The 24,453-nt window shown below is 47.4% G+C and overlaps 1 protein-coding gene across 2 annotated transcripts in view; it reads left to right on the top strand.

Annotated features, from left to right (window-relative positions):
- Positions 1 to 24,453, top strand: part of PIGG (phosphatidylinositol glycan anchor biosynthesis class G) — a 95,923-nt gene that overhangs the window by 48,944 nt on the left and 22,526 nt on the right. For both annotated transcript variants that reach the window (XM_054986294.1, XM_054986292.1), the window contains 2 exons: positions 4,291 to 4,748; positions 6,895 to 7,086. In XM_054986294.1, coding sequence (XP_054842269.1) covers positions 4,291 to 4,748; positions 6,895 to 7,086 — 650 coding nt within the window. The remainder of the gene's footprint in view (positions 1 to 4,290; positions 4,749 to 6,894; positions 7,087 to 24,453) is intronic.

Raw genomic sequence — 24,453 nt, 5'->3', positions numbered from 1 at the left:
GCTTACAATGTTCCAATCTTTGGTGGCTGGCCCTAATACCACATAGCATCCATTTTGCGATTGGCCCTGGCCTCTGTGGCTGTCATTTTGCGCTGTTGCCCATTGTCAACAACGTGGGCTTTCTCTGTGGTGGCCCCTATCCTGTGGAACAGCCTGCCTGAGGAGGTCAGGAGAACCCCACACACTCCTGGCTTTCTACAAATGATGCAAAACTGAATTTCTCAGATGTGCCCTGCTTATCTGCCGTGTATGTCTATTGCGCTCTGTGTTATATTCTGGTCCTCTGAGGATGTGTGGGGGAATATCGGTGTAGCTGGGTAACTATGTAGCTGTGAATCACTTATCTTGCAGGTGGCTAATTTCACTTTCTCGGCTGGCATGGGGAAGGGTCCTTGAAGTGCCAGTCGGAGCCGTATCTCCCTGAACCATGGAACGAGCTCCTCCTCCTCTTCTCCTCCCCCCTACCCCATCCATCCTTCTAGGCCCTGCGAGCCTAAATTCTAATGGTCCTTATCCCAGGGCGGGAACCTTGCCCTATAACTAACATTGCTTTCCCCCTTTTCGTCACTTCTGCCAATGCTGTAGCCTGAGTGCACCAATACTGATGGGTCTCTAATAAAGAAACTTTAACTGGACTCTTGAAGTGTCTGCAGTGACGTATCTGGGGATCTAACTGGCAAGGCCTGGCAGAATCATTCAAAAAGGCTTTTTTAATTCAGATAGGAGGGGTGAATTGCAAGGAGTTTGTCTCATACAGATGCTTCACTAAGGAGTTAGGAACTACAGACTTCACCACTCTGTTGCCTTATATACTATCTTGTTGCTTTAAATATGTGCTCCTATGAGCTACCTGTGCTTCATGTGGTCTAATGTCAGTCCCACAATTGCTTATGCTGTTTCAGCATTTCTTCAGCTCTGTATTAAATTCTTGCTAATGCCCTGTCTTTGTAAACTTGTGTTCATTTAGCTTATGGCATTGCTTATGGAAATGTCCTTGATATTGACTGTACGAATCTCGCACTGTAATCTGCCTTGAGTCTCAGTGAGAAAGGTGGACTATCAATGACATAAACAAACAAATAAATAAATAAAATTCCAGAACTGTCCACAGGCTTGAGAAGGTTGGGAAACTGTTATACTCGTTAGCCAAGAATTGCCCTTGTACAAAATCCTAAAAGGCTTATTTATTTCTTTTTTTATCTAGTGGCTAGAATTGAAACATTTTCCTGCTATTTTTATGGCTCTTGGTCTTGGCAGAGCTCTTAGCTGGCTGTAGCTTACCCGTTTTACTCCTCTGGACTGTGTTTATGCCGCTTACTTGTTTCCTGGATGCTTTATTGAAGTTATATTATGTTGTTAAATTGTTGTAAAGCTGCCTCAAGTTACATTTTAGTAAGAGTATAGAATATAAATATTTTAAATAAACCTTAGGGCTAAGTATCTAAACTAACGGCTGATGCTGGAAAACCACAGAGAACAAGATTTTCATATTTTAAAGCTACATTTAAACAGGAATAGTTCGAGGATTTGTTGTGTAACCCCCCCCCCACCCTAATGGCAAGGCATTCATTATAAAGTGGGGTAGGGGGGATTCTTGAGAAGGGAAGGGATTTGGTTTAATTGGAGAAAGTAACCTAGAAAAAAAATCGTTACATTCTTAATGTCCTCTTAATTATGAGTTTTCAGTCAAAACGGATCCAAAATTCTTAACTGGTGAATAAAGTTGTTCTTACCGACTTCAGAGAGCTGTAGAATTCAAATCATTTGAAGCTGATTTCTGGTAAAGAAGGTTTTTCCAGCAATCACGGACTGACCAGAGAAGTTATCATCCTAACAGAAGGTGACAGTTCAATTCCCACCAATACTTGCATGTCCTTCAGAAGAGAGGAATTGGACTCGGTTCTGTAAAAGAGTGCAAGAACCAAGTCTGAAAAGTTTATGGGTGTAATCAGTTCAAATCGAATCTCTTAATTCTCGCATTCCAGTGGCTTTGTCTTGGAATAATACTGTATTTAAATCAAACCAGTTGTATTAACTTTTTTAAAGAACCCTCGCACCTTTAATCTATACATTTTTAAATCTCACACTTGGATGGGATATGTACTTCTCTGTTCCCCAATTTAAACTGTAGAACAGTCCCCTGAAAAAATGCAGTATCGAGCAACTGAGCACAATTTAATTTCCAAACAGGCTTTGTTGTAGATCTTACACAGGAATAACAACTGCTGCCTCATTCAGTCAGTGTGGGCCCAGGCCGATTCTCTTCTGTTTCTTGTTGCACGATACTACACCTCCAAGCAGGCTCTACTTCCAATTCTGTACTGCTGTATCTAAGAACCCACAGAGAAGTTGGGCTGAGAGGAAATTTGTCAGATTCTGGTTTGACGTTCTTAACCACTGTACCCCACGGACTCTCTGATCTGCACTGAGGAAGCTCAATGCAGGGAGGGAGAGTTCTGCTCTTCTTATTCTATAGCCTCTTTAGGGATCCTAGTTCTTAAGGCCCCAGTCGCTATGAGGTCATAACTGTCTCACTATAGCTTTCACAAACGATCACTCCTTACCAATATTCTTCTGTTGTTTATTGGATTGCAAGTAGATTTAATCATATCCGGGGAGGCAGGGTCAGGGTCTACAGAGTTGGCATGGACTCCTTCTTCATTCAGTATCCTAGGATGCCCCAGATACTTTCTTGTGCTAATAGAGGAGGACAAGTCCGGAGTGTGTCAGTGGTTAAGACAATTTCTTGCTGTCTCTGGTCAGGTGGGCAGTTTTGGACTTAGCTCAGTACCCAATGTTCGCAGAACTTGTGTAAGGACACAGCCGCCCAGAGCAGCACCTTAGAAGGGAAGGCCGTGTCTTCTACTGTCAGTGTGTACGTTGAGGTCCTTCCAAGTGCTCTTAATGCTCTTGACTGAGTCTTATGAAATGGGCTAGCTGGCTGGCGTCCCATTGATTAGCTGATGAGATACAGATTTGATGCTAGATGCAGAGGAGTTAGCCGTGTTAGTCTGTGGTAGCAAAATCAAAAAGAGTCCAGCAGCACCTTTAAGACTAACCAATTTTATTGTAGCATAAGCTTTCGAGAATCAAGGTCTCTTCGTCAGATGCATGATACAGAGACTGGTCAAATATAGAAGAGGAGGGAGAGAAGGGGAGGAGAGAGAAGAGGCAATTAGGGGGGGAAAGGGGAGGGTGCAACCAAAACATTCCTTTGCTAGTAAAGGAATGTTTTGGTTACATCCCTCTCTCTTCCCCCCCAACTGCATCTTCTCTCTCCTCCCCTTCTCCCCCCTCCTCTTCTATATTTGACCAGATTTGATGCTGTCAGAGGAGCTCAGTATGGACCTTGGCTGGTTAGCTTAGTACCAAAAGTAATGATTCCTTCTAAAGGATTTGTCTGTACTGTCCAGATGCCAATTTATCAACCATTGGGAGAGGTTCATACTTGCTCTGAGTAGATCATTTTCTCTTTTGACTGATTTCATGATCTGTAATGTTATATAACAGAAGACGGGCCGACTGATCTGAGTGTATTAACCTGTCCCCCTGTGCTGTTTGTTGCTTTGATTTTATACACACATGCACACACACACACACACACACACACACACGAATGAATGTAGTGTGTATCTGGCAAAGCCAAGCCCTTGACTTACAAAAGTTGATGCCAAAATATACTAGTATTGAAGATGCCCTCAGACTTTTTCTGTGCCCACTTTGGAGGTATGCACGGAGCTTCCTATGAAATAAGCCCATTGTTTCTGTATACAGAAGGTAATGCTGGAATATTGTATTCTGCTTTCAGTGGCTGTTAATCCTCATGAAGGTAGCTTCTTTTTTGTCCTTTTCATTGAAGCGATGGAGACTTAAGGAGAGGAGAAAAACAGCTCTCCACTTGCCTCTTTTTTGAATTTCCTGAATGCTAACAGATTTCTATTTTTAGTTCTGCACGAGCTGCTTCGATCTCTGTCGTGAGCCTAGAGACAATCTGAACTTTAAATTTTAGGCTGATTATTCAGGGAGAGAAGCTGTGTACGCAAGCCCCCGAAGGAGAAAGCACCATTCTTTCAGTGGCACAGTTAGCAGAGTGTTGACAGTAACTCTGAATTACGCTGAAATTAACCTTGTTTCAGGCGAGGAGTGTGGAGGAATTACGTAGAATATAACGAAAATACAGTTGTCATTGAAGAAGCAACTGTAAGCAATTTTATACACTGACTGGTCTAATGATATGTTGGATTCTACCAAATTATATCGCCAACATATTCCCCCCCCCTCTTTTCACAGAATCCAGCTGCCTCCACTTCCAGCTGGTCTGAATTAGATGTGCTCATCCTGGCAGGGACCATTGGCCACGTGACGAGTCTGGGGGCAAGCAGCTTTATCGAAGAGGAACACCAGACGTGGTACTTCCTCATCAATACTCTTTGCCTCGCACTGTGCCAGGACATCTGCAGGCACTATTTCCTAGCAAAAGAGCATGACCTTCAACTGCCTTCTACAGCCCAAATGAGTCCTGCAGAGGTCCGGGGAACATCCTCCCATCCCATGAAGGACGTGGAGTTACTGCAGGATGATTTGAAAAAGACCAGGTTCCCCCTGTCCGAAAGTGCAGGAGGCTCCGAGAAGTGGATGGCATTGGCAACTCCCTGGGTCATCCTGATCTGTTGCCGGTTGCTCCGCTCCTTAAATCAGACCGGAGTTCAGTGGGCTCATAGGCCAGATTTTGGACACTGGTTGACAAGGTATGTGTTTGAATTGCTCTATAATGAATAATCATCATTCAAAGCCTCTAAATAGCCATCTCTGCAGCCAGTGGTAGCAGTTCCTCCAGGTCACCAGCAGGTCCCTTCTACCTTTTGGACCATAGAATAGTTATTTCTGGTATGTGTGGGCATGAAAGTAGTCTGCAGCACTTGTGGACTAGTAGCTTATGTGGACTTACTAGGCTGTAATACTTGTGTTTTTATGTAATGTGCTGGATTGTTCAAAGAATTCTTAGTAATCTTGACAGCAACAGCCCTCAGTAATTCTGCTGCGAGGGAAAACATCTCAGCAGCCCTTTTCCCAGTGATTGAAGTGTGCATTGGTTTCATTTCAATAACTCAGCCATTGCGGTAGGGTTCTTCTTTAGAAGGGAGGGGGACCCCAGGTATCAGCTAGATGATTGTGTGGCCTCATTGTTCTCGTTATCTCCCAGCTACCAATGATTGGTGGGACGGGGCTTGCTTGTTCATGTCTGTCCCCCCACCCCCCACACACAGCTGAAATGAGATCATGCCATAAGAACATTTGAACTGGGGACTTGGTGGTTCACTGCTTCTTCCTAATGCTACAGTTGCTTTAGCTTTATGAAACCTTTTCTTTGGGAGTCTTCATCAGTTCTGTTTTATGTCTTATAAGGTGTAGGGTTCATCTGATTTCTGCATCTGTTAGGAGGGGCAAAGGGAAACCTAATGCTCAAGATGGGTGGTGCACAGTGTGGTAGAATGGTGATATTCCTTAGCCACGGAACACTTTCCAACTGTAAGCTTGCTTATCTGGTGGCATGTAGGCTACAAAACTGATCTGTGCCACTTGTGACTTACCAGGTTGAACACAAGTCCAGTAGAGTCCAGTATATCTTTAAAGGCCAACAAGATATTCAAGAGTCAAATCTCCCTTTGTCAGATGTTGGGTGGCGCATAGTGTGATATAAAGGCGATGTTCCTTAGCCACGAAACTCTTTCCGTCAGCCATGGAACTCCTTGTTGCTTTCTTGAAAGGGACTCATAACTGCTCTTTGACTCTCGAAAGCTTATACCTTGGAAGTCTTGTTGGTCTTTAAGGTGCTATGGTACTCAAATCTTGCTGTTCTACTGCAAACCGACATGGCTACTCACCTGAAACCAACCACGCTGAACACAATATTCTGGTCATGTATGGAAGCCCACCAGAGATGTGATAAACCCTCCAGTTATACTGTCTGGTTGGGACTGTGGGATTGGCAGTGGGAGGGGAAGATGTGGAGCGTTCAGCTGCCATACCATACAGCAGATGGGTGTAATTAGAAAGAAGAAAGCTGAATGATGAACCAGCTTGAATTAAGCACACTTCCAAGAGTCTCCTCCTCTTGCATAATCCCCAATTGTTGCTGTTTTGCATATCTTGTTACTGCTGGTTGTGGAGAGGATCAAAAGACCGAGACTTCTCCAAAGGTTCCCCCGGTGAGAAGATCAGGAATGGTAGATGAGCTTGTCTGGAAAATGGTTAGCAGCGTCACTGCTGATCTTCATCTGCAGTGCAAAGATGGCAGTGCATGATTGGGGATGTTCAGACAGTGCACTGAGTTGGCAATGGGCAGTTTCTATGCACGATGTTGTGCCTAGGAGATGCCCCAGATTCCAATATAACAGGCTGTGGTTCCATGATGGGAACTTCAAGCCTCCTGGAGACAGGTGCCCCCTGGAAACAGAAAGTGCTGGCAGGGGTTTAACATGTCCTGGATGAAGTGCTGGAAGAAATCTGACAGGACTTCAATGAAAGTGGAGCAAATACTTCCATGCTTGCAATAATTCTGATACTTCCAGTATGTAAAATAAAACTTTCTCCCATTATAAACATACCAAAATGGTAGCCTGGTCAATTGTTGGATTCCTTCCAGTATAGCATGGTAAAATACCTGATGTCGCTTCACAAGCAATTCCAGTTGAACGGCTCCCCTATGATGGACTGTGAGGGTTCCCTTTTCAAGTCTGGGGGCTGGCATGGAAACTCTCGACTCCATCACACCATCCCAAGTAACCTTTCTGAGAAGCCTTACCAACCAGTTGCAAATCCAGTCAAATGAGAATTTGCAGACCTTTGCATTTTGTTGCATGCATTTAATTGAAGCGATTATTTTCTCTCCAGTTCTGAGCACAAAGCTGAGCTATCCCTTCTGGCATCCGTATCCTTGGTCCTGATCTTCATTCTTGTTCAACGGAAATGTTCTCTGGTTTCAAAAATAGCGATGGCACTTGGACTCTTGGGGGTGTACAGTTACCGGGCAGCCATTGGAAATGTGGTATTTCCATGGCAACAAGACAGCAAAGATATTTCCAAGTAAGTTCATTAGCAGATATGTAAATGTGCTTCTGGAAATGCTCCTAAACACCAAGAGTTATATCGAAGAATTATTCTGTGTTGAGCAAGTTGGCTGTGGGAGGGGCTGTGGCTCAGCAGAGAGCCTCTGCTTTGCTTTCAGAAGGTCCCAGGTTCAGTCCCCGGGATCTCTGGTTGAAAGGACCCAGCACCAGGTGATGGGAAAGAGCATTGCCTGAGACCTTGGAAAGCTGCTGCCGGTCTGAATGGACAATATTGCCCTTGATAGACTGATGGTCTGGTTTTCCATAAGGCAGCTTCGTGTGTGTTCAAGTGGCCCGCGGCTTGTGGTGTGTGCTTTGAGATAGCCGAAGACATGCAGAACAGGTTGGGCTCTGGTTACTTGGGGCCTGTGGACATGCTGCTTCCTGCATGGGAAACAGGTTGTGGCCTTGTCCCTTCCCTGTTTTTCTTCAGTACAGAAGCTTTATTGAGGGATGTTAGAGAATTTTTTAATAAAGACCCCTACCATTTTAGTTTTGTGAGCAAGAAACTTTGCCTGGCATGTGAAAGTTATGGAAAACACCTAAGAAGCCTCTTGTTATGCTGCGGGTCGGTAAGACACTGCACAACTTTGTAAATACATAACTATAAGCAATTTTTATCTAGAATAAGGGTTCCACGTTCAGCCTTGGACACTTCATATTGCAAATTGTTTATGTTCCAGCCTTACCACAAGGAGCCAGAAAGGATTCTTATTTGTATTAAGTATTTTGATTGTATTTTGCCACTCAAAGTAATGCTGCCATCATTATCTGTTAGATGACGTCTAAGTGAACTGTTTGTAATAACCTTTTTTATCTTTTGATTCATTTTGTTCTGTAAACAATTTAGCATTAAAGTATTTAGGCGTAAGGATAGACAGCTCAGTACACACCAGGCCCCACACCAGACAATAAAACTCATATTTCTCTGTATCACTGTGGTTGGTGCCTTGGATTATATTTGGGAAAGTGGAAGAAGGGAAATTTATAATTGGCAGCAGATCAAGAGATATCTTATGTTTAGGTTGATTGTGGAAGAGTTTCGCTGACCCTTGCGGGTTCTGTATTCGAGGTTATGTGAGATCCAGGTGCAATTGTTATTTTCTGCCCATTATGGGGTGGGCAGGGCTGGGGCGAGAGACGAAGTGCGTGAGCCTGAGTAGCCATTAGGACTGTCCAGGGTTATTGTTTGATGGGTGGCATGTTAGGCACAGACAGGGTTCATGGCTCGGCGGTAAAGCGTTTGCTTTCCCTGCAGGAGGGTGGCAAGTTCAATCCCTTGCATCTCCAGTTAAAAGGATCAGGTAGCTGGCGATGGGAAAGAACTGGAGGAATGGACTGTTGCTCGGGGCTGAAGCATCTGCTTTGCACGCAGGAGGTCCCACGTTCAACCCCTCACAGTTAAAATGACCAAGTAGCAGTCAGTGGGGAAAATCCTGGAGGACCGCTGCCAGTCAGAGTAGGAAAGACTAATTGTGGTCGCTGACCAAAGGTCCTGATATGGAATGAGGCAGCTCTAACTGCTCTCGGGACAGCAACACACCCCTTTGGGTCTTGATGAAGGCACATGGAACCCCATCCCCTTCCACGTGGGCCAGGCGAGGCTTAGGAGGAAGTGCCAGGTTTTGCCCTCCGTGTTCCCCATTTGCAATGCTTTGTTTTTTCCTCTGAGGAGTGAATGACTGCTATTCCCCTACATGGGAGTAAGAAAAGGGAAGCCTGTGTTAAGATACCAGCTCAACCTGCTCTCCGCCATTGAGAATTAAGCATCCATCCCATCTTGGGAAGTGCTTATTGGTTATTCTAGAGAGCAGGGCTTTTTTTCAGCTGGAACGCAGTGGAACGGAGTTCCGGAACCTCTTGAAAATGGTCACATGGCTGGTGGCCCCGCCCCCTGATCTCCAGACAGAGGGGAGTTGAGATGGCCCTCCGCGCTGCTCAGCGGAGGGCCATCTCAATTCCCCTCTGTCTGGAGATCAGGGGGCGGAGCCACCAGCCATGTGACCATTTTCTCTGAGGGCAACCCACTGAGTTCCACCACCTCTTTTCCCAGAAAAAAAGCCCTGCTAGAGAGTATAATGACATGTTGAATATAACAACAGCAACAATCTTCAATTCATATACTGCCCTTCAGGACAACTTAACGCCCACTCAGAGCGGTTTACAACGTGTGTTATTATTATCCTCACGACAATCACCCTGTGAAGTGGGTGGGGCTGAGAGAGGTCTGAAAGAGCTGTGACTGAGAGTTCCGAGAATCTGGCTTCAGGCGGAGGAGTGGGGAATCAAACCCGGTTCTCCAGATTAGAGTCCTGCCACTCTTAACCACTACACCAAACTGGTATCTATTTAGAGAGATGGAGGGAAAACCCATGTGTAATAAACGTATACACTCACTGGGGTTCACAGTGCATTAGAATTCCATAGCTGAAAAAGGGTGGCGTCCTTAGCCCTGTCTTAAAAGAAAACTGTAATTTAAAGGCGAGTGTGTGCTTTTCTAACGGTCTTGTCAGTCTCCACAGAGAGCTGTGCTGTGGCAGGCCACAGGTGATTGTGACATCGTGTACAGCCTTGCAAATACCTTCCTCAAGAATTACTAAAACATGCTTCCCCCCACTGTGTCAGGCCTCTTTCAGAAAGCGGCCGAGCAGCAACAGGTGTACAGCCTGTTCTGTTGAATCTAAAGCTGCCATATGTAGCCTAGGTGTTTTGGAGTAAGGTCGGACATCCAGTAGCCCGCCATATGCTTCTAGGAACCTATTTGTTCCTCAGTTGCCAGCATCTGAGGTATTCTGCTTCTGAACATGAAGGTTCCATTTAGTTGCCCGATCCAGGAGTCCAAAACTTCCTGCTCAAGCCCGTCGCTCTCTCCAGCAAGGAGCGAGGAGGAACATGTGGCTCCATCCCTTGCGGCAGAGGATGTGCCGAGTGGCTGGGAGGTGATTGTGATTTGTCGCGGGTGACCAGCAGTGTGTTAAATTACAAGGTTGCTGTATAGTTAGGAAATCAGCTGGGAAGCCAGGTTCCATAAATCTTTCAATTTTCTAGTTACAGTTAACTGCTCTATGACAAATGATTATGGGACTTCTAAACCTAAAGCATAATCCACTGAACTTTTTTTTTCAAGGCTGCAGTTCAGAGCTTTCCCTCCTACATAGCTGCTGGCTTAATATCATCCCTGAACAATGGCGAGAGCTGCTTTGAGGCTTCTGTCGACGTTATTTCTACAGTCAAATCGGAGCACTCATTGTGATAAGCAGAACCTGAAGTGTGTCGCTGCAAGGCAAATGGGTGCTTTCAGTAGATCACTCGAATGCGTTCCCATAATGCTACAGGAGGAGGGGTAAAATGGATAATCACTTGATTGCTCTGTCTTATCTGGTACATTTTTATCCCGCTCTTCCTCCGAGCAGGCGAGCAGTCTTGGAGACATCTGTGCCTGCTGAGAGAGCTCTGGACTGAGCATCTTACCCCTCCCCTGTGACAGCTCTTTAAACCTCAGCATGGCTGCCAGCAGGGCTTTTTTTCAGCAGGAACGCGGGGGAATGGAGTTCCGGAACCTCTTGAAAATGGTCACATGGCTGGTGGCCCCGCCCCCTGATCTCCAGACAGAGGGGAGTTGAGATTGCCCTCTGTGCTGCCAAGCGGCACGGAGGCCAATCTCCACTCCCCTCTGTCTGGAGATCAGGGGGCGGGGCCACCAGCCATGTGACCATTTTCTCCACGGGCAACCCACAGAGTTCCACCACCTCTTTTCCCAGGAAAAAAGCCCTGCCTGCCAGCAATGGCCTTTGGGTGCCAGCTGAAGAATAAAAGTCCCAAGCAGCCCTTGGCTGTTAGTCTGTGGTGGTGTGTGAGTTGCACAAGTGCATGCCAGCACAGGATGTTGGTTGCATTGTGGGGGTTTGGGTCAGTTGTTTAAATTACATTTTTGTATGTTTCTTCTTAAGATGCTTTCAGACCCCAGTAGAAGAAAATGCTGAATTAAATAATGGCACGCATGGTTCTCCATTCCCGTTTTATCCTCACAAGGACAACCCTGTGAGGCTGGCTGGGCTGAGAGCAGGATTCCTGTTCCCCTGGTGGGATCCCTGGATCCCTGCCCCCAGCTCCTATTACCTGCTGCTGTTCGGAGAGCGGGTCTGAGAATTTTTTTTTTAAAATAACAGCAGCATTACATGTGGAGCTACATCACTTCCGGTAAAAACCAAGAAGTAATGGAGGGTGGCTGTAGGAATTGCTGAAAACTCTATGGTTAACATAGAGTTTCTGGCAGTTCGTGACTCCGCCCTAGTCACGTCTGTATTTTTACTGGAAGTGACGTTGTGCTACAGCTGGCGTCATGGCCCCCTCGTTGTCACCACCCAGAACCCTCCTGCCAGTTGCCTGGTGTCAGGACCAGACTTCCTTCTTGTGTGCCTTTGCTTAACCGACTCCATTTTTTAATCCTTTCAGTGTTTAAGTGTTCTCTTCCAGGTGCCAAGGTTCCCAGGCAGCTATCTCACAGAAAAGGATTGTTTTGGCTACCAACGTTCCACCAAGAACCGGCCTTGGGAAGTTTCCGCGCTTTTGGCTTCAAAGGGAATGTTTTGAGAACTGTGGGGGGAGGTTGGGCCTGCTGCGATCTGTTACTCTGTTCCTCATGCTTTGCCTTTCATTGGTAACAATGCACATGTACCATCCTGGACCTTGTGTTCAGGCTAGTGGACTATAATGAACTAATTCTTCAGTAAAAACCTTTTGGAAACAATGGACTGTTGTCTAATTGCAGAAGGTAGTCTGGAGTAAGAACGTTATCTAGCCACAAGTCTGACATTTTGTTACCAATCTCATTTTCCAATGCCTAAGCCGGATCAGACGGACTCCAAAGCTGTCCCTGTCAGGGATCCTTTGTTTGACCCGTATGCCTCTCCCGGCTCTCAAGGCTCGGACACTCAAGTACCGGCACCGAGGGAGGATAACTCCTCGGTTACAACGATTTATACCCTTGCTCCAAGCAGGGCGGATACGCAGCCTCGGGCCACGGCTCTCCCACTGCTATCGCTGCCTACCCCGACACAGTGGGGTGCGCGACCAAGGGAGACCAGGGATAGGAGGGCCAGCACGATGTTCACGCACTTACAGCTGGATAGTCGGCGTAGCTTGGAATCCATCCCTGAACAAGCCGGTGATCAATCTTGGATTTACTGGAATAGAACGACCGAACAATCGGAGTGGGATGCGTCCCGCCGTGGCACCTTGAGTTGGGATTATGCGGAAGTCACCCCGTGGTCGGGGCAACAAGACGTAAGTGAGCACCAGTGGGTGCAACTGCAGAGCAGAACGTTAGCCATTGACTCAGGTATATCGGCAATCACCGGCCTGACGAAAGGAGTTTTAGCCGCGAGGTCCCAAGAGGAGCGAGGAGACGAGGCACCCTTGCCTTGGCAGCAAACGCTCACCACGGGGCCACGGACTGAAACTGGGCACACCTCGCAGACGGCCGAAGCTGCTGAGGGTGAGGAAACCATGGGGAGAGTACAGCTCTTGGAAAACAGACTCATAAATATGGAAGAAAGTTTAGCCAGTGCCGTCCACTTGCTGTCGGTGCTAGTCGCGGGGGACGGCGGTCGTGAACGGCCCGCCGGATGGCCAGACATCAGCCAGAGTCTGGCCAATCTCCAAACGCTCCTGCCTCGGCCGCAACCCTGGCCGCAACAGCCACCAGAGACGGGGGATGAGGAAGAGGTTCCCGGAGAAGGACCCGTTCCCGATGAATCATGCCCAGATGATTCCCAGCCTGACCAGCCGGCCGGACCAGTTGACGACGGAACCAGTGGAGGGGGTGACGGACCGCAACCGGGGGAGCCCCGTCCCACCAACGGCGGAGGGGAACCGATACAACCGGGGGGTCCAATCCTCCCTCCAACCACGACGCAAGCTGATCAGCCGGTAGCCCCTCCACCTACAACGCAAGCGGGACCAACCTCGGGGCCGCGAGGTGATACGCCTCCGCTTCGTCCGCTACCACTCCATCCCCAACCATTAAGACCGGCCCCTCATCAGCCGCGGCCGAGAGGGGCAGCGGACCCAGCACCAACGCGGCCGACGCAACCTATACCGAGAGGACTTTTTCCCCAACCGCGCCCGGGAGTACCTCCACTGCGCCAGCCGCGACCGCACCCGCAACAACCTCTACCACAGAGACCACAGATGCCGCCAGCTCCGAGACCCCTCGGCCCGCTAGACGTCTATCCAATGCCGGCCCCGGCCCCGCGACAACCCCTCGAACCACTCGATGTCTATCCAATGCCGGCGCCGGCCCCTCGACAAGACCTTCCAATGGGTTGGGTCAAGTTGGATGCTACGTTCGATGGGGACCCTTCCAAATTGGGATTTTTTCTGGTACAAGTAGTGCAATTTTTTAATCGTTGGGGGCATCTGTTCGGAAGTGAAGCTAGTCAAATCGAACATCTGGGGTCACGTCTTCAAGGCAAAGCAGCTGACTGGTATGTAGGACTGTATAACGTGGGGGCCCCTGAGTTAGATACCCTCCAAGGGCTGGTAGACGCAATCCGAGCTCAATATGAGGATCCCCTAGAAGAAACCAGAGCTCGGACAGAATTGCAGGCTATCAGGCAAGGCAACATGTCGGCTAGAGACTATGCCGCCAAATTCCGACAACTCGCTGCCAAATGCCCAAGGTGTGAGGAATCCACCAAGATTATCATGTTTAAACAGGGTTTAAACCCTAGATTGCTGGACAGAGCTTTAATGCAAGATAATCCTCCTACGCTGTTGGGGTGGATACAATTGACCTGTGAAGTAGAAAACCGTCTGATGGAAGTTCGTTTGGTGGAGCAACACCAACAACCTCCGGGCCAGAGACGCTCCTCCACTCCTGCTCGAGGGAGCCGGGGGGCTGGCTACGCTATTCGTGGAGCGAGAGATGCTAGATGGCAACAAGGATTGTGTTTGCAGTGTGGACAAAGTGGTCATTTTGCAGCGCAATGTCCTTATCGACCTGTGCAAAGACCTCTGCTCCAACTCAGACACCCAGCCCCCGCTACCTACCCGGCGCCACCGCGCCCTACCCCAGCCCCCAGAATGGCAAGAGGTAGGGGAGCGCCGAGAAGAAATCCCCCTGAGAGGGGGCTAGAACTGGAAGAAGTTATGGAATATGATCCAACGGCGATGGCGGGAGGGGAGAATCCAGAAAGCCCCTCCTCGGGAAACGAAATGGATCTGTCGTGAAAGGACCCAAACGGCAGATCAAACCTCAGTCAGTTCCGGTTCCGAACCGACCGTATGGGTCCATACTCTTCATACCAGTGACTTTAGTGAATGCTGACAGAAAGATGCACATCCGGGTACAAGCCCTCATTGATTCGGGCTGCTCTAGAGACATTATTGCACCAGCCTTGGTACACGGACTAGTACTCCCTGTCAAAGACTTAGACATACTGGTCATTTTCGAGCAAATGGATGGCACTAACATGAATCCAGTGACTACAGAAACCATGCCAATCATCACAGGCATGGGACAACATTGGGAAAAAAGATCTTTCGTTATTAGTGCCACAGCAAAGTACCCCTTGATTCTGGGGAGCCGGTGGTTATGCGACCATAACCCCTACATTAACTGGGCAGAGGGAAGCATCACATTTACCCATGAGTCATGCAAAAGTCATCGGTGGGATCAAAATTGGGGAAAAGATCCGACCACAACCGAACCAGCTCTCCTCTCCCAGGAAGAAATCAACCTAATACCCAAACAATACAGGGCGTACACCCAAGCCTTCACAGAAGAAGAAGCCAACTCGTTACCTCCTCACAGGAGGACAGACTGTGCTGTGGAAATTTTACCGGGCGCCTCGCTGCCCAAAGGCCGCCTATATCCTATGAGTCCCAACGAAAGAGAGGAGCTCCGCAAATTCATCGACCTCAACCTTCAAAGAGGATTTATTCGGCCAGCTAACAGTCCCCATGCAGCGCCAGTACTTTTTGTAAAAAAGAAAGATGGGGGCTTGAGATTATGCACGGACTTTCGAGGTCTTAATGCGGTCTCTTCCAGCAACGCCTACCCTATTCCGCTCATAAGAGATCTACTCAACGTCGTGGCTCAAGGTAAGATCTTTACGAAATTAGATTTGAAAGATGCTTACTTTCACGTTCGTATTCGAGAGGGGGATGAATGGAAAACAGCCTTCAACACATCACTCGGCCAATATGAATACTTAGTTATGCCTTTTGGCCTGGCCGGAGCCCCCTCAGTTTTCATGTCCATGATTAATGAGGTTCTACATGAATTCCTCTATAAAGGTGTAGTGGTGTATCTGGATGATGTGTTAATTTATTCAGAAACTGAAGAGGAACACGTAGATCTGGTAAAGAGAGTCTTAACCACCCTCATGGATAACCAGTTACCTATTAAACTCTCCAAATGTGAATTTCACAAAACGGAACTCACTTACTTGGGCTATTGTATTTCTAAGGAGGGTTTGAAAATGGATCCAAGTAAAATACAAGCAGTACTAAATTGGCAAACCCCCACAACCCGCAAAGAATTACAATCCTTCTTGGGCTTTGCCAACTTCTATAGAGAGTTCATTGCAAATTTCGCCCAAATCACACTCCCCCTAACTGAACTGTTGAAAACCAAAGATAAGGGGGACCAAGCCAAAAAACCAAGTGCAAAACTGGCTTGGACGGCGGAATGCCAAACGGCGTTCGATCACCTTAAAACACAGTTTGTATCAGAACCCGTTCTACAACACCCCGACAACAGTCGCCCGTTCATAGTGCAGGTCGATGCCAGCGACACGGCAATTGGGGGTGTACTGCTACAGCGGGGGACGGATGAAAAGCTCAAACCCTGCGCCTTCCTTTCCAGAAAATTTTCAGAATCGGAAAGGAATTGGAATGTATGGGAAAAAGAAGCCTTTGCTGTAAAAGCGGCTCTCACTACCTGGAGACATTGGTTAGAAGGAGCCCGCCATCCGTTCGAAGTCTGGACGGATCATAAAAATTTAGAAGCCCTGCGCAGCCCTCGCAGGCTAAACGCCAAACAACTGAGATGGGCGGAGTTTTTCTCTAAATTTGATTTCACATTGAACTTCCTCCCTGGGAAAACCAACTTCTTGGCGGACGCTCTATCACGCATGCCCCAACACAAAAGCAAAAGGGAGGAGACAATAGACACGGTCTTCTCACCTACGCAATTAGGGGGCGTGGTGACAACACGCAGCAGCACTACCCGCTTTCCCCAACCCGACCAGGGTTGGAGAGAAAAATTAAAAGCTGAAGTGGAAAAGGAGGGGGACGATGTGCCCAAAGACAAACTGCAACAATCCAATCAGGGGGAATGGCTCTGGGGAGATCGCTTCTATGTACCCAAAAGCTTAAGGAAAGAAGTGTTACAACGCTGTCACGATGCTCCCACAGCGGGACATTATGGGTACTTAAAAACACTTCACTTGGTACAACGCCAATTTTGGTGGCCGGGCATGCGCAAGGACATTTCACAATATGTAGCGTCTTGCCCCATCTGTCTCAGCGCCAAATCCCGAAAAGGAAAACCTCCGGGACTCCTGCAACCCCTAGAAACGCCAAGCCGACCGTGGGAAATAATTTCCATGGATTTTATCACAGACTTGCCCCCCTCCAAGGGACACAATTGTATCTTAGTCGTGGTCGATTTATTCTCCAAACAAGCCCATTTTATACCCTGTACTACAATTCCTTCGGCTAGAAAGCTAGCTGACATCTTTATAAAAAACATTGTAAAAATACATTCTTTTCCATCCAAGGTGATCTCGGATCGCGGCGGACAGTTCGTTGCCAACTTCTGGCGGGAGCTTTTACAACTTCTGGGTATTGAACAAGGTCTGAGTTCAAGCCATCACCCAGAAACAGACGGACAGTCGGAAAAAACAAATCAGATATTAGAACAATTTCTACGCTGTTATATTAATTTTCAACAGGACAATTGGTTTGATTTGCTCCCCTTGGCAGAATTCTCGTATAATAACAGCGTACACGCTTCTACGGGAGAAACTCCCTTCAAAATCGTCTATGGCTTCCACTTCAAGCCCTTCCCGTTCGAGGCGCTTCCTCCCCCTACTGCAGCCTCCAAAGACGTCACCGAATGGTGGGGGGAAGCAGCTCAACAATGGACGCAGATTAAGAAACATCTCATCAAAGCCAAACAGGATTACAAAAAATACGCTGACCGCCACCGCGCGGCAGAATGGGAATTACAGCCGGGCGATCTGGTCTACCTGTCCACCAAGAATTTGAAGACAACCCAAACCAGCCGCAAGCTAGCATTAAAATTTTTAGGACCGTTTCCTGTTCGCAAAATAATCAACAAAGTGACTGTTGCTCTAAATCTGCCAAAGAATCTTCGTCATGTACATGATACCTTCCATGTAAGTTTGTTGAAGAAAGCCCCTCCTGCTGATCAATGGCACACCCGTGCACCTCCAATCCCCACTCTGATCGATGATCAAACCCACTATGAAGTTCAACAAATACTGGACTCTAAAATACAAAGAAATCAGTTGTTTTATCTCATTAGGTGGAAGGACTTTGACTCTGGGTTTGATGAATGGGTGAACTCTGTACATGTTCATGCCCCTAGATTAGTTAAGGCATTCCACTCCCGCTACCCACAGAAACCTGGGGGGGGGGAGCATCTTAGAGGGGGCAGAATGTCAGGACCAGACTTCCTTCTTGTGTGCCTTTGCTTAACCGACTCCATTTTTTAATCCTTTCAGTGTTTAAGTGTTCTCTTCCAGGTGCCAAGGTTCCCAGGCAGCTATCTCACAGAAAAGGATTGTTTTGGCTACCAACGTTCCACCAAGAACCGGCCTTGGGAAGTTTCCGCGCTTTTGGCTTCAAAGGGAATGTTTTGAGAACTGTGGGGGGAGGTTGGGCCTGCTGCGATCTGTTACTCTGTTCCTCATGCTTTGCCTTTCATTGGTAACAATGCACATGTACCATCCTGGACCTTGTGTTCAGGCTAGTGGACTATAATGAACTAATTCTTCAGTAAAAACCTTTTGGAAACAATGGACTGTTGTCTAATTGCAGAAGGTAGTCTGGAGTAAGAACGTTATCTAGCCACAAGTCTGACACCTGGCAACCCTAGCTGAGAGAGAATGTCTTGCCCAAGGTCAACCACAAGGTTCACGGCACACCCGGGTCTCGCAGATCCTAGTTTTATGCTCTGAATGCTACATCCCTGCTGGCTCCACCCATACCATACTGATGTGAATTGTGTAATAATAACATTCGATTTATATACCACCCTTCAGGACAACTTAACGCCCACTCAGAGCGGTTTACAAAGTGTGTTATTATTATCCTCACGACAATCACCCTGTGAGGTGGGTGGGACTGAGAAAGCTCTGAAAGAGCTGTGACTGACCCAAGGTAACCAAGCTGGCTTCAAGCGGAGGAGTGGGGAATCCAACCTGACTCTCCAGATTAGAGTCCTGCCGCTCTTAACCACTATACCAAACTGGCTCTTTTTGAGCTCAGACTTGGTTTGTGGAGAAGCCTGTTCTCTAGTCAGGGAACCAATCTGGCTGGCTGTCCAGCCCTTGGCAAGGGAGGACAGAGCAAAACAAAATATTTGCAGGTGCAGGCTTGTCACATGGGATCATGAGAACAGGCGTTCTCAGGTTACAAGAACAAAGAGTGAGGAATCCGTTTGGCTGGGCCTAAACTGGAGGACTTTAGACAGTTGAAAGGCTGGTCTTTTCCTCTAATGGGGATCTGACTCAGAATGAGCTCTTATAAGCCAGATCATGTCTGAAGATCCTAGAGGGGTCACCCTGTTAGGCTGTTGTATCAAAATAAATCAGAAGTCTGGGGCACCTTTAAAACGTTTATTCCAGCTTGAGTTTTCAGCTCTTCTTCAGATGTCATGAAGAAGAAATTGCACATTTTTATAGGGAAAATTACAGGAGAGGAGTTGGAGACAGCTCCAGATTGGAAAATTCCTGGAGATCTGAGGGCAGAAGCCTGGGGCGGGCAGAGTTTGGAAAGGGGATGGAGGGAGCCCAGCAGAGGTGTGGTGCCTTAGGGCCCTCCAAAGATGCCATTTTCTCCAGGGAAACTGATCTCTGTAGCCTGGAGATCAGTCATAATTCAAAGAGAACTCCTAGTGACCACCCAGCTGCTCTTCATTGGGTGTGTGTGGCTGGTGTTTCTCAGGGAATTCGCTGAATGGGTCTAGGAGTTCTGCTTAACAGCTTAGCTGGATCTGGCGGCTGGTTCTGAGGGCTGTGGTTGGAAGCTCTATTTCTCTCTTAGACATGTTCCTTCTTGAAATGGGATCACTGTCTATCTTGGGTTGTTTGCCTGTGTGTGTATCTCATACCCTGTCTTGATGATCCTAGGCTTGAAGCTGCCTAGGGAGTGGAGCTGCCTGTAGGCCTCAAGACAGTGTTTCCCTTGCGCACAGGCCTCAGGCCTTGCTACCAGTTGTCTTGCAGGCCGGCATTGCCCAGGCACCCTCCAAGCCTCTGGATTGGACTGGGGAAAACAGAGGGAAAAGCAGGAACCCATTTCAGTTGAGGGGGAAGAAAGCATATAAGACCCTTTGGAGAAAGCATATAAGACCCTGCACAAGAAGGGAAGATGAACAAGATGAACTCCTTGAGCCTGTGTGTGGCAGTGAGGTTGCTTTGGGGGGAGCTGATCCCTCACCCGAAGGCAGAGGTGAGTTTGACCTGTAGGCAGGGTTGCCAGGTCTCTATACCCTCCCGGTGGGGGGGGGGGCTGGCACTTACCTTGTGCCACTGGCATGGTCTCTGTTCTCCCAGAAGTGTCACTGTCACGCTGGCTACAGGAGCACTCTCGTGCAACATGCAGGGCCAATTCGGCCCGTTTGCAGCCAAAATCAGCCCCAAATGAGGCGTGGGAGCACTCCCATGGCTGGTGCAACGACATCACTCCTGGGAGTGACGTCGCACCTCCTGGGAGCGTGTCTGCCACACATTTCCTGGGGTGCCGGCCAGTGGTGGGCGACTTCTGGGAGGGCTTGCCACCTCCTGCCAATTGCTGGTAGATCGGTGGGCAAGGTTGCAAACCCCTGGGAGTTTGCCCGCCACTGCCGGGCATCTGGATGCCCTACCAGTAGGACATCAGGTATTAATGAAGTGGTAGGAATCAAGTGAGGCAGTTGTGTTGTTGATTTCCAGATAGCTTATTTTCCATGTGAGTATTTCCCTGTGGGGTTTTAGTGTGTGTATCCTGTATTACTTCTGGTCCATTTTTATAACAGCTCTCTGAATTAACTCTTAAATTATTCGGTTATTGTTGTTGCTCTCTCTCTCCCTGGGTCTTTCTTGCTTCATATTCAGCCGTACAGCAGGACCCAACGTTGCCCTCTCCGTACAGTATTTTTCACCCAATGAAATATGCCATTCCTGTTTATTGATTTTTCTTTTTTCCAGTATTGCAATGACCATAAAGCTAGTATAGTTTGGCTCAGTAGTGGGGAAGCAGTAAAAGTTACCTTGGCAGGGTACTAGTATAGTGTATTTATTCATCCATCACAAAATAATGCAGTCGTTCCGTTTGTAATAGTCTTATTGATCAGCAAATCTACAGCTAGCTGATTAATCAATAAATGGTTAATAAAAATATGGGGAAAAGGTATTTTGGCTTGATTCTTCTGGCAACTGTTTTCCTTTGGATATATTGTCAGGTGGTACAGGAAGTCATGCACGAAATCAATGAGAAGCCTCCCGAGTCACTCATAGTTCTGACAGCTGCTGCAGCCAGCCATAGAGAGCTCTCTTCCCGCTTTCTCGGTGCAGTGTTGCCAGTGTACACCTGTTTACTCTTTGGCATTGCCTGTCTGCTGGTTGCAGCTGCAAAGAAGAACAGCAGAGACAGAACTGGAAGGGAAAATGCTATCGGTGGCTGCAGTAGCTGTTGGAACAGCCAGCTGCCAGAGTCTTGGAGACTCTTTAGCCACAACGAGGTCTTCATTATTCCTTAACAGAACCATACTGTTAAAATTATGTTTATTTTAGCTGCTTGGGTTAGTTTCAATAACATGCACTTGTTTGTTTATATGTGCTGATTAACAAAAGGTAGTTTATGATGTGTCTTAGGGTACAAAAGCTCCCTGTCCCTTTCCAAGTGCAGCAAAACTCTCATTTCGATTGAGGGAGCAAATGTTATACCCACTGTAGTGATAAAGTGCGGTTCTTGTAGATGCATACCAAGTACACAGAGCTTCTTTTGACAGCGAAAGTACAATCCGCACGTTAATTCCAGTTAATGTAGACTAAAATATAAGGTCTTAAGTACCATCCTTCTCTTACCATTTTGAATATAGTGATTTGTTTAAATGGCAAGGTCTTGATTATACAATGGTTTTCAAGACCTCGTCTAAAACCGCAAGAGAACGCTTTGTCATCAGCTAGAGTTGACTGAGCCTCAAATAGCTTGGATGTTAGAAATCTGGCAGTGTTTGGGGCTGTTTAATAATGAGCCAGTTTGATGTAGTGGTTAGCAGCAGCAGGACTCTAATTTGAGGAGCCAGGTTTGATTCCCCACTCCTCCTCTTGAAGCCAGCTGGGTGACCTTGGGTCAGTCACTGCTGCTTAGTGCTCTCTCAGCTCCACCCACCTCACAGGGTGATTGTTGTGGGGATAATAATAACACTTTGTAAACCACTGTGTGTGGGTGTTAAGTTGTCCTGAAGGGTGGTATATAAATTGAATTTTATCATCATCGTCATCGTCATCATCATGTTACTACTTGTGAAAGCCCCTAAAGTGTGTTGGCCCTCACACATACAGAGCTGCCTTGGGCAGCTTGAGTTTTCAGCTCTTCTTCAGAGGTCATGAAGAAGAAATCATTGCACATTTTTATAGGGAAAATTACAGGAGAGGAGTTGGAGACAGCTCCAGATTGGAAAATTCCTGGAGATCTGAGGGCAGAAGCCTGGGGCGGGCAGAGTTTGGAAAGGGGATGGAGGGAGCCCAGCAGAGGTGTGGTGCCTTAGGGCCCTCCAAAGATGCCATTTTCTCCAGGGAAACTGATCTCTGTAGCCTGGAGATCAGTCATAATTCAAGGAGAACTCCTAGTGACTGGCAACCCTAACCACCCAGCTGCTCTTCATTGGGTGTGTGTGGCTGGTGTTTCTCAGGGAATTCACTGAATGGGTCTAGGAGTTCTGCTTAACAGCTTAGCTGAATCTGGCGGCTGGTTCTGAGGGCTGTGGTTGGAAGCTCTGTTTCTCTCTCAGACATGTTCCTTCTTGAAATGGGATCACTGTCTATCTTGGGTTGTTTGCCTGTCTGTGTATCTCATACCCTGTCTTGATGATCCTAGGCTTGAAGCTGCCTAGGGAGTGGAGCTGCCTGTAGGCCTCAAGACAGTGTTTCCCTTGCGCACAGGCCTCAGGCCTTGCTACCAGTTGTCTTGCAGGCCGGCATTGCCCAGGCACCCTCCAAGCCTCTGGATTGGACTGGGGAAAACAGAGGGAAAAGCAGGAACCCATTTCAGTTGAGGGGGAAGAAAGCATATAAGACCCTTTGGAGAAAGCATATAAGACCCTGCACAAGAAGGGAAGATGAACAAGATGAACTCCTTGAGCCTGTGTGTGGCAGTGAGGTTGCTTTGGGGGGAGCTGATCCCTCACCCCAAGGCAGAGGTGAGTTTGACCTGTAGGCAGGGTTGCCAGGTCTCTATACCCTCCCGGTGGGGGGGGGGGCTGGCACTTATCTTGTGCCACTGGCATGGTCTCTGTTCTCCCAGAAGTGTCACCGTCACGCTGGCTACAGGAGCACTCTTGTGCACCATGCAGGGCCAATTCGGCCCGTTTGCAGCCAAAATCAGCCCCAAATGAGGCGTGGGAGCACTCCCATGGCTGGTGCAACGACATCACTCCTGGGAGTGACGTCGCACCTCCTGGGAGCGTGTCTGCCACACATTTCCTGGGGTGCCGGCCAGTGGTGGGCGACTTCTGGGAGGGCTTGCCACCTCCTGCCAATTGCTGGTAGATCGGTGGGCAAGGTTGCAAACCCCTGGGAGTTTGCCCGCCACTGCCGGGCATCTGGATGCCCTACCAGTAGGACATCAGGTATTAATGAAGTGGTAGGAATCAAGTGAGGCAGTTGTGTTGTTGATTTCCAGATAGCTTATTTTCCATGTGAGTATTTCCCTGTGGGGTTTTAGTGTGTGTATCCTGTATTACTTCTGGTCCATTTTTATAACAGCTCTCTGAATTAACTCTTAAATTATTCGGTTATTGTTGTTGCTCTCTCTCTCCCTGGGTCTTTCTTGCTTCATATTCAGCCGTACAGCAGGACCCAACGTTGCCCTCTCCGTACAGTATTTTTCACCCAATGAAATATGCCATTCCTGTTTATTGATTTTTCTTTTTTCCAGTATTGCAATGACCATAAAGCTAGTATAGTTTGGCTCAGTAGTGGGGAAGCAGTAAAAGTTACCTTGGCAGGGTACTAGTATAGTGTATTTATTCATCCATCACAAAATAATGCAGTCGTTCCGTTTGTAATAGTCTTATTGATCAGCAAATCTACAGCTAGCTGATTAATCAATAAATGGTTAATAAAAATATGGGGAAAAGGTATTTTGGCTTGATTCTTCTGGCAACTGTTTTCCTTTGGATATATTGTCAGGTGGTACAGGAAGTCATGCACGAAATCAATGAGAAGCCTCCCGAGTCACTCATAGTTCTGACAGCTGCTGCAGCCAGCCATAGAGAGCTCTCTTCCCACTTTCTCGGTGCAGTGTTGCCAGTGTACACCTGTTTACTCTTTGGCATTGCCTGTCTGCTAGTTGCAGCTGCAAAGAAGAACAGCAGAGACAGAACTGGAAGGGAAAATGCTATCGGTGGCTGCAGTAGCTGTTGGAACAGCCAGCTGCCAGAGTCTTGGAGACTCTTTAGCCACAACGAGGTCTTCATTATTCCTTAACAGAACCATACTGTTAAAATTATGTTTATTTTAGCTGCTTGGGTTAGTTTCAATAACATGCACTTGTTTGTTTATATGTGCTGATTAACAAAAGGTAGTTTATGATGTGTCTTAGGGTACAAAAGCTCCCTGTCCCTTTCCAAGTGCAGCAAAACTCTCATTTCGATTGAGGGAGCAAATGTTATACCCACTGTAGTGATAAAGTGCGGTTCTTGTAGATGCATACCAAGTACACAGAGCTTCTTTTGACAGCGAAAGTACAATCCGCACGTTAATTCCAGTTAATGTAGACTAAAATATAAGGTCTTAAGTACCATCCTTCTCTTACCATTTTGAATATAGTGATTTGTTTAAATGGCAAGGTCTTGATTATACAATGGTTTTCAAGACCTCGT

Source organism: Eublepharis macularius, chromosome 8 (assembly GCF_028583425.1).
Source record: "Eublepharis macularius isolate TG4126 chromosome 8, MPM_Emac_v1.0, whole genome shotgun sequence".
Taxonomy (NCBI): domain Eukaryota; kingdom Metazoa; phylum Chordata; class Lepidosauria; order Squamata; family Eublepharidae; genus Eublepharis; species Eublepharis macularius.
The sequence above is the reverse complement of the archived record's forward strand: the minus strand, read 5'-3'. Positions and strand labels throughout refer to the sequence as shown.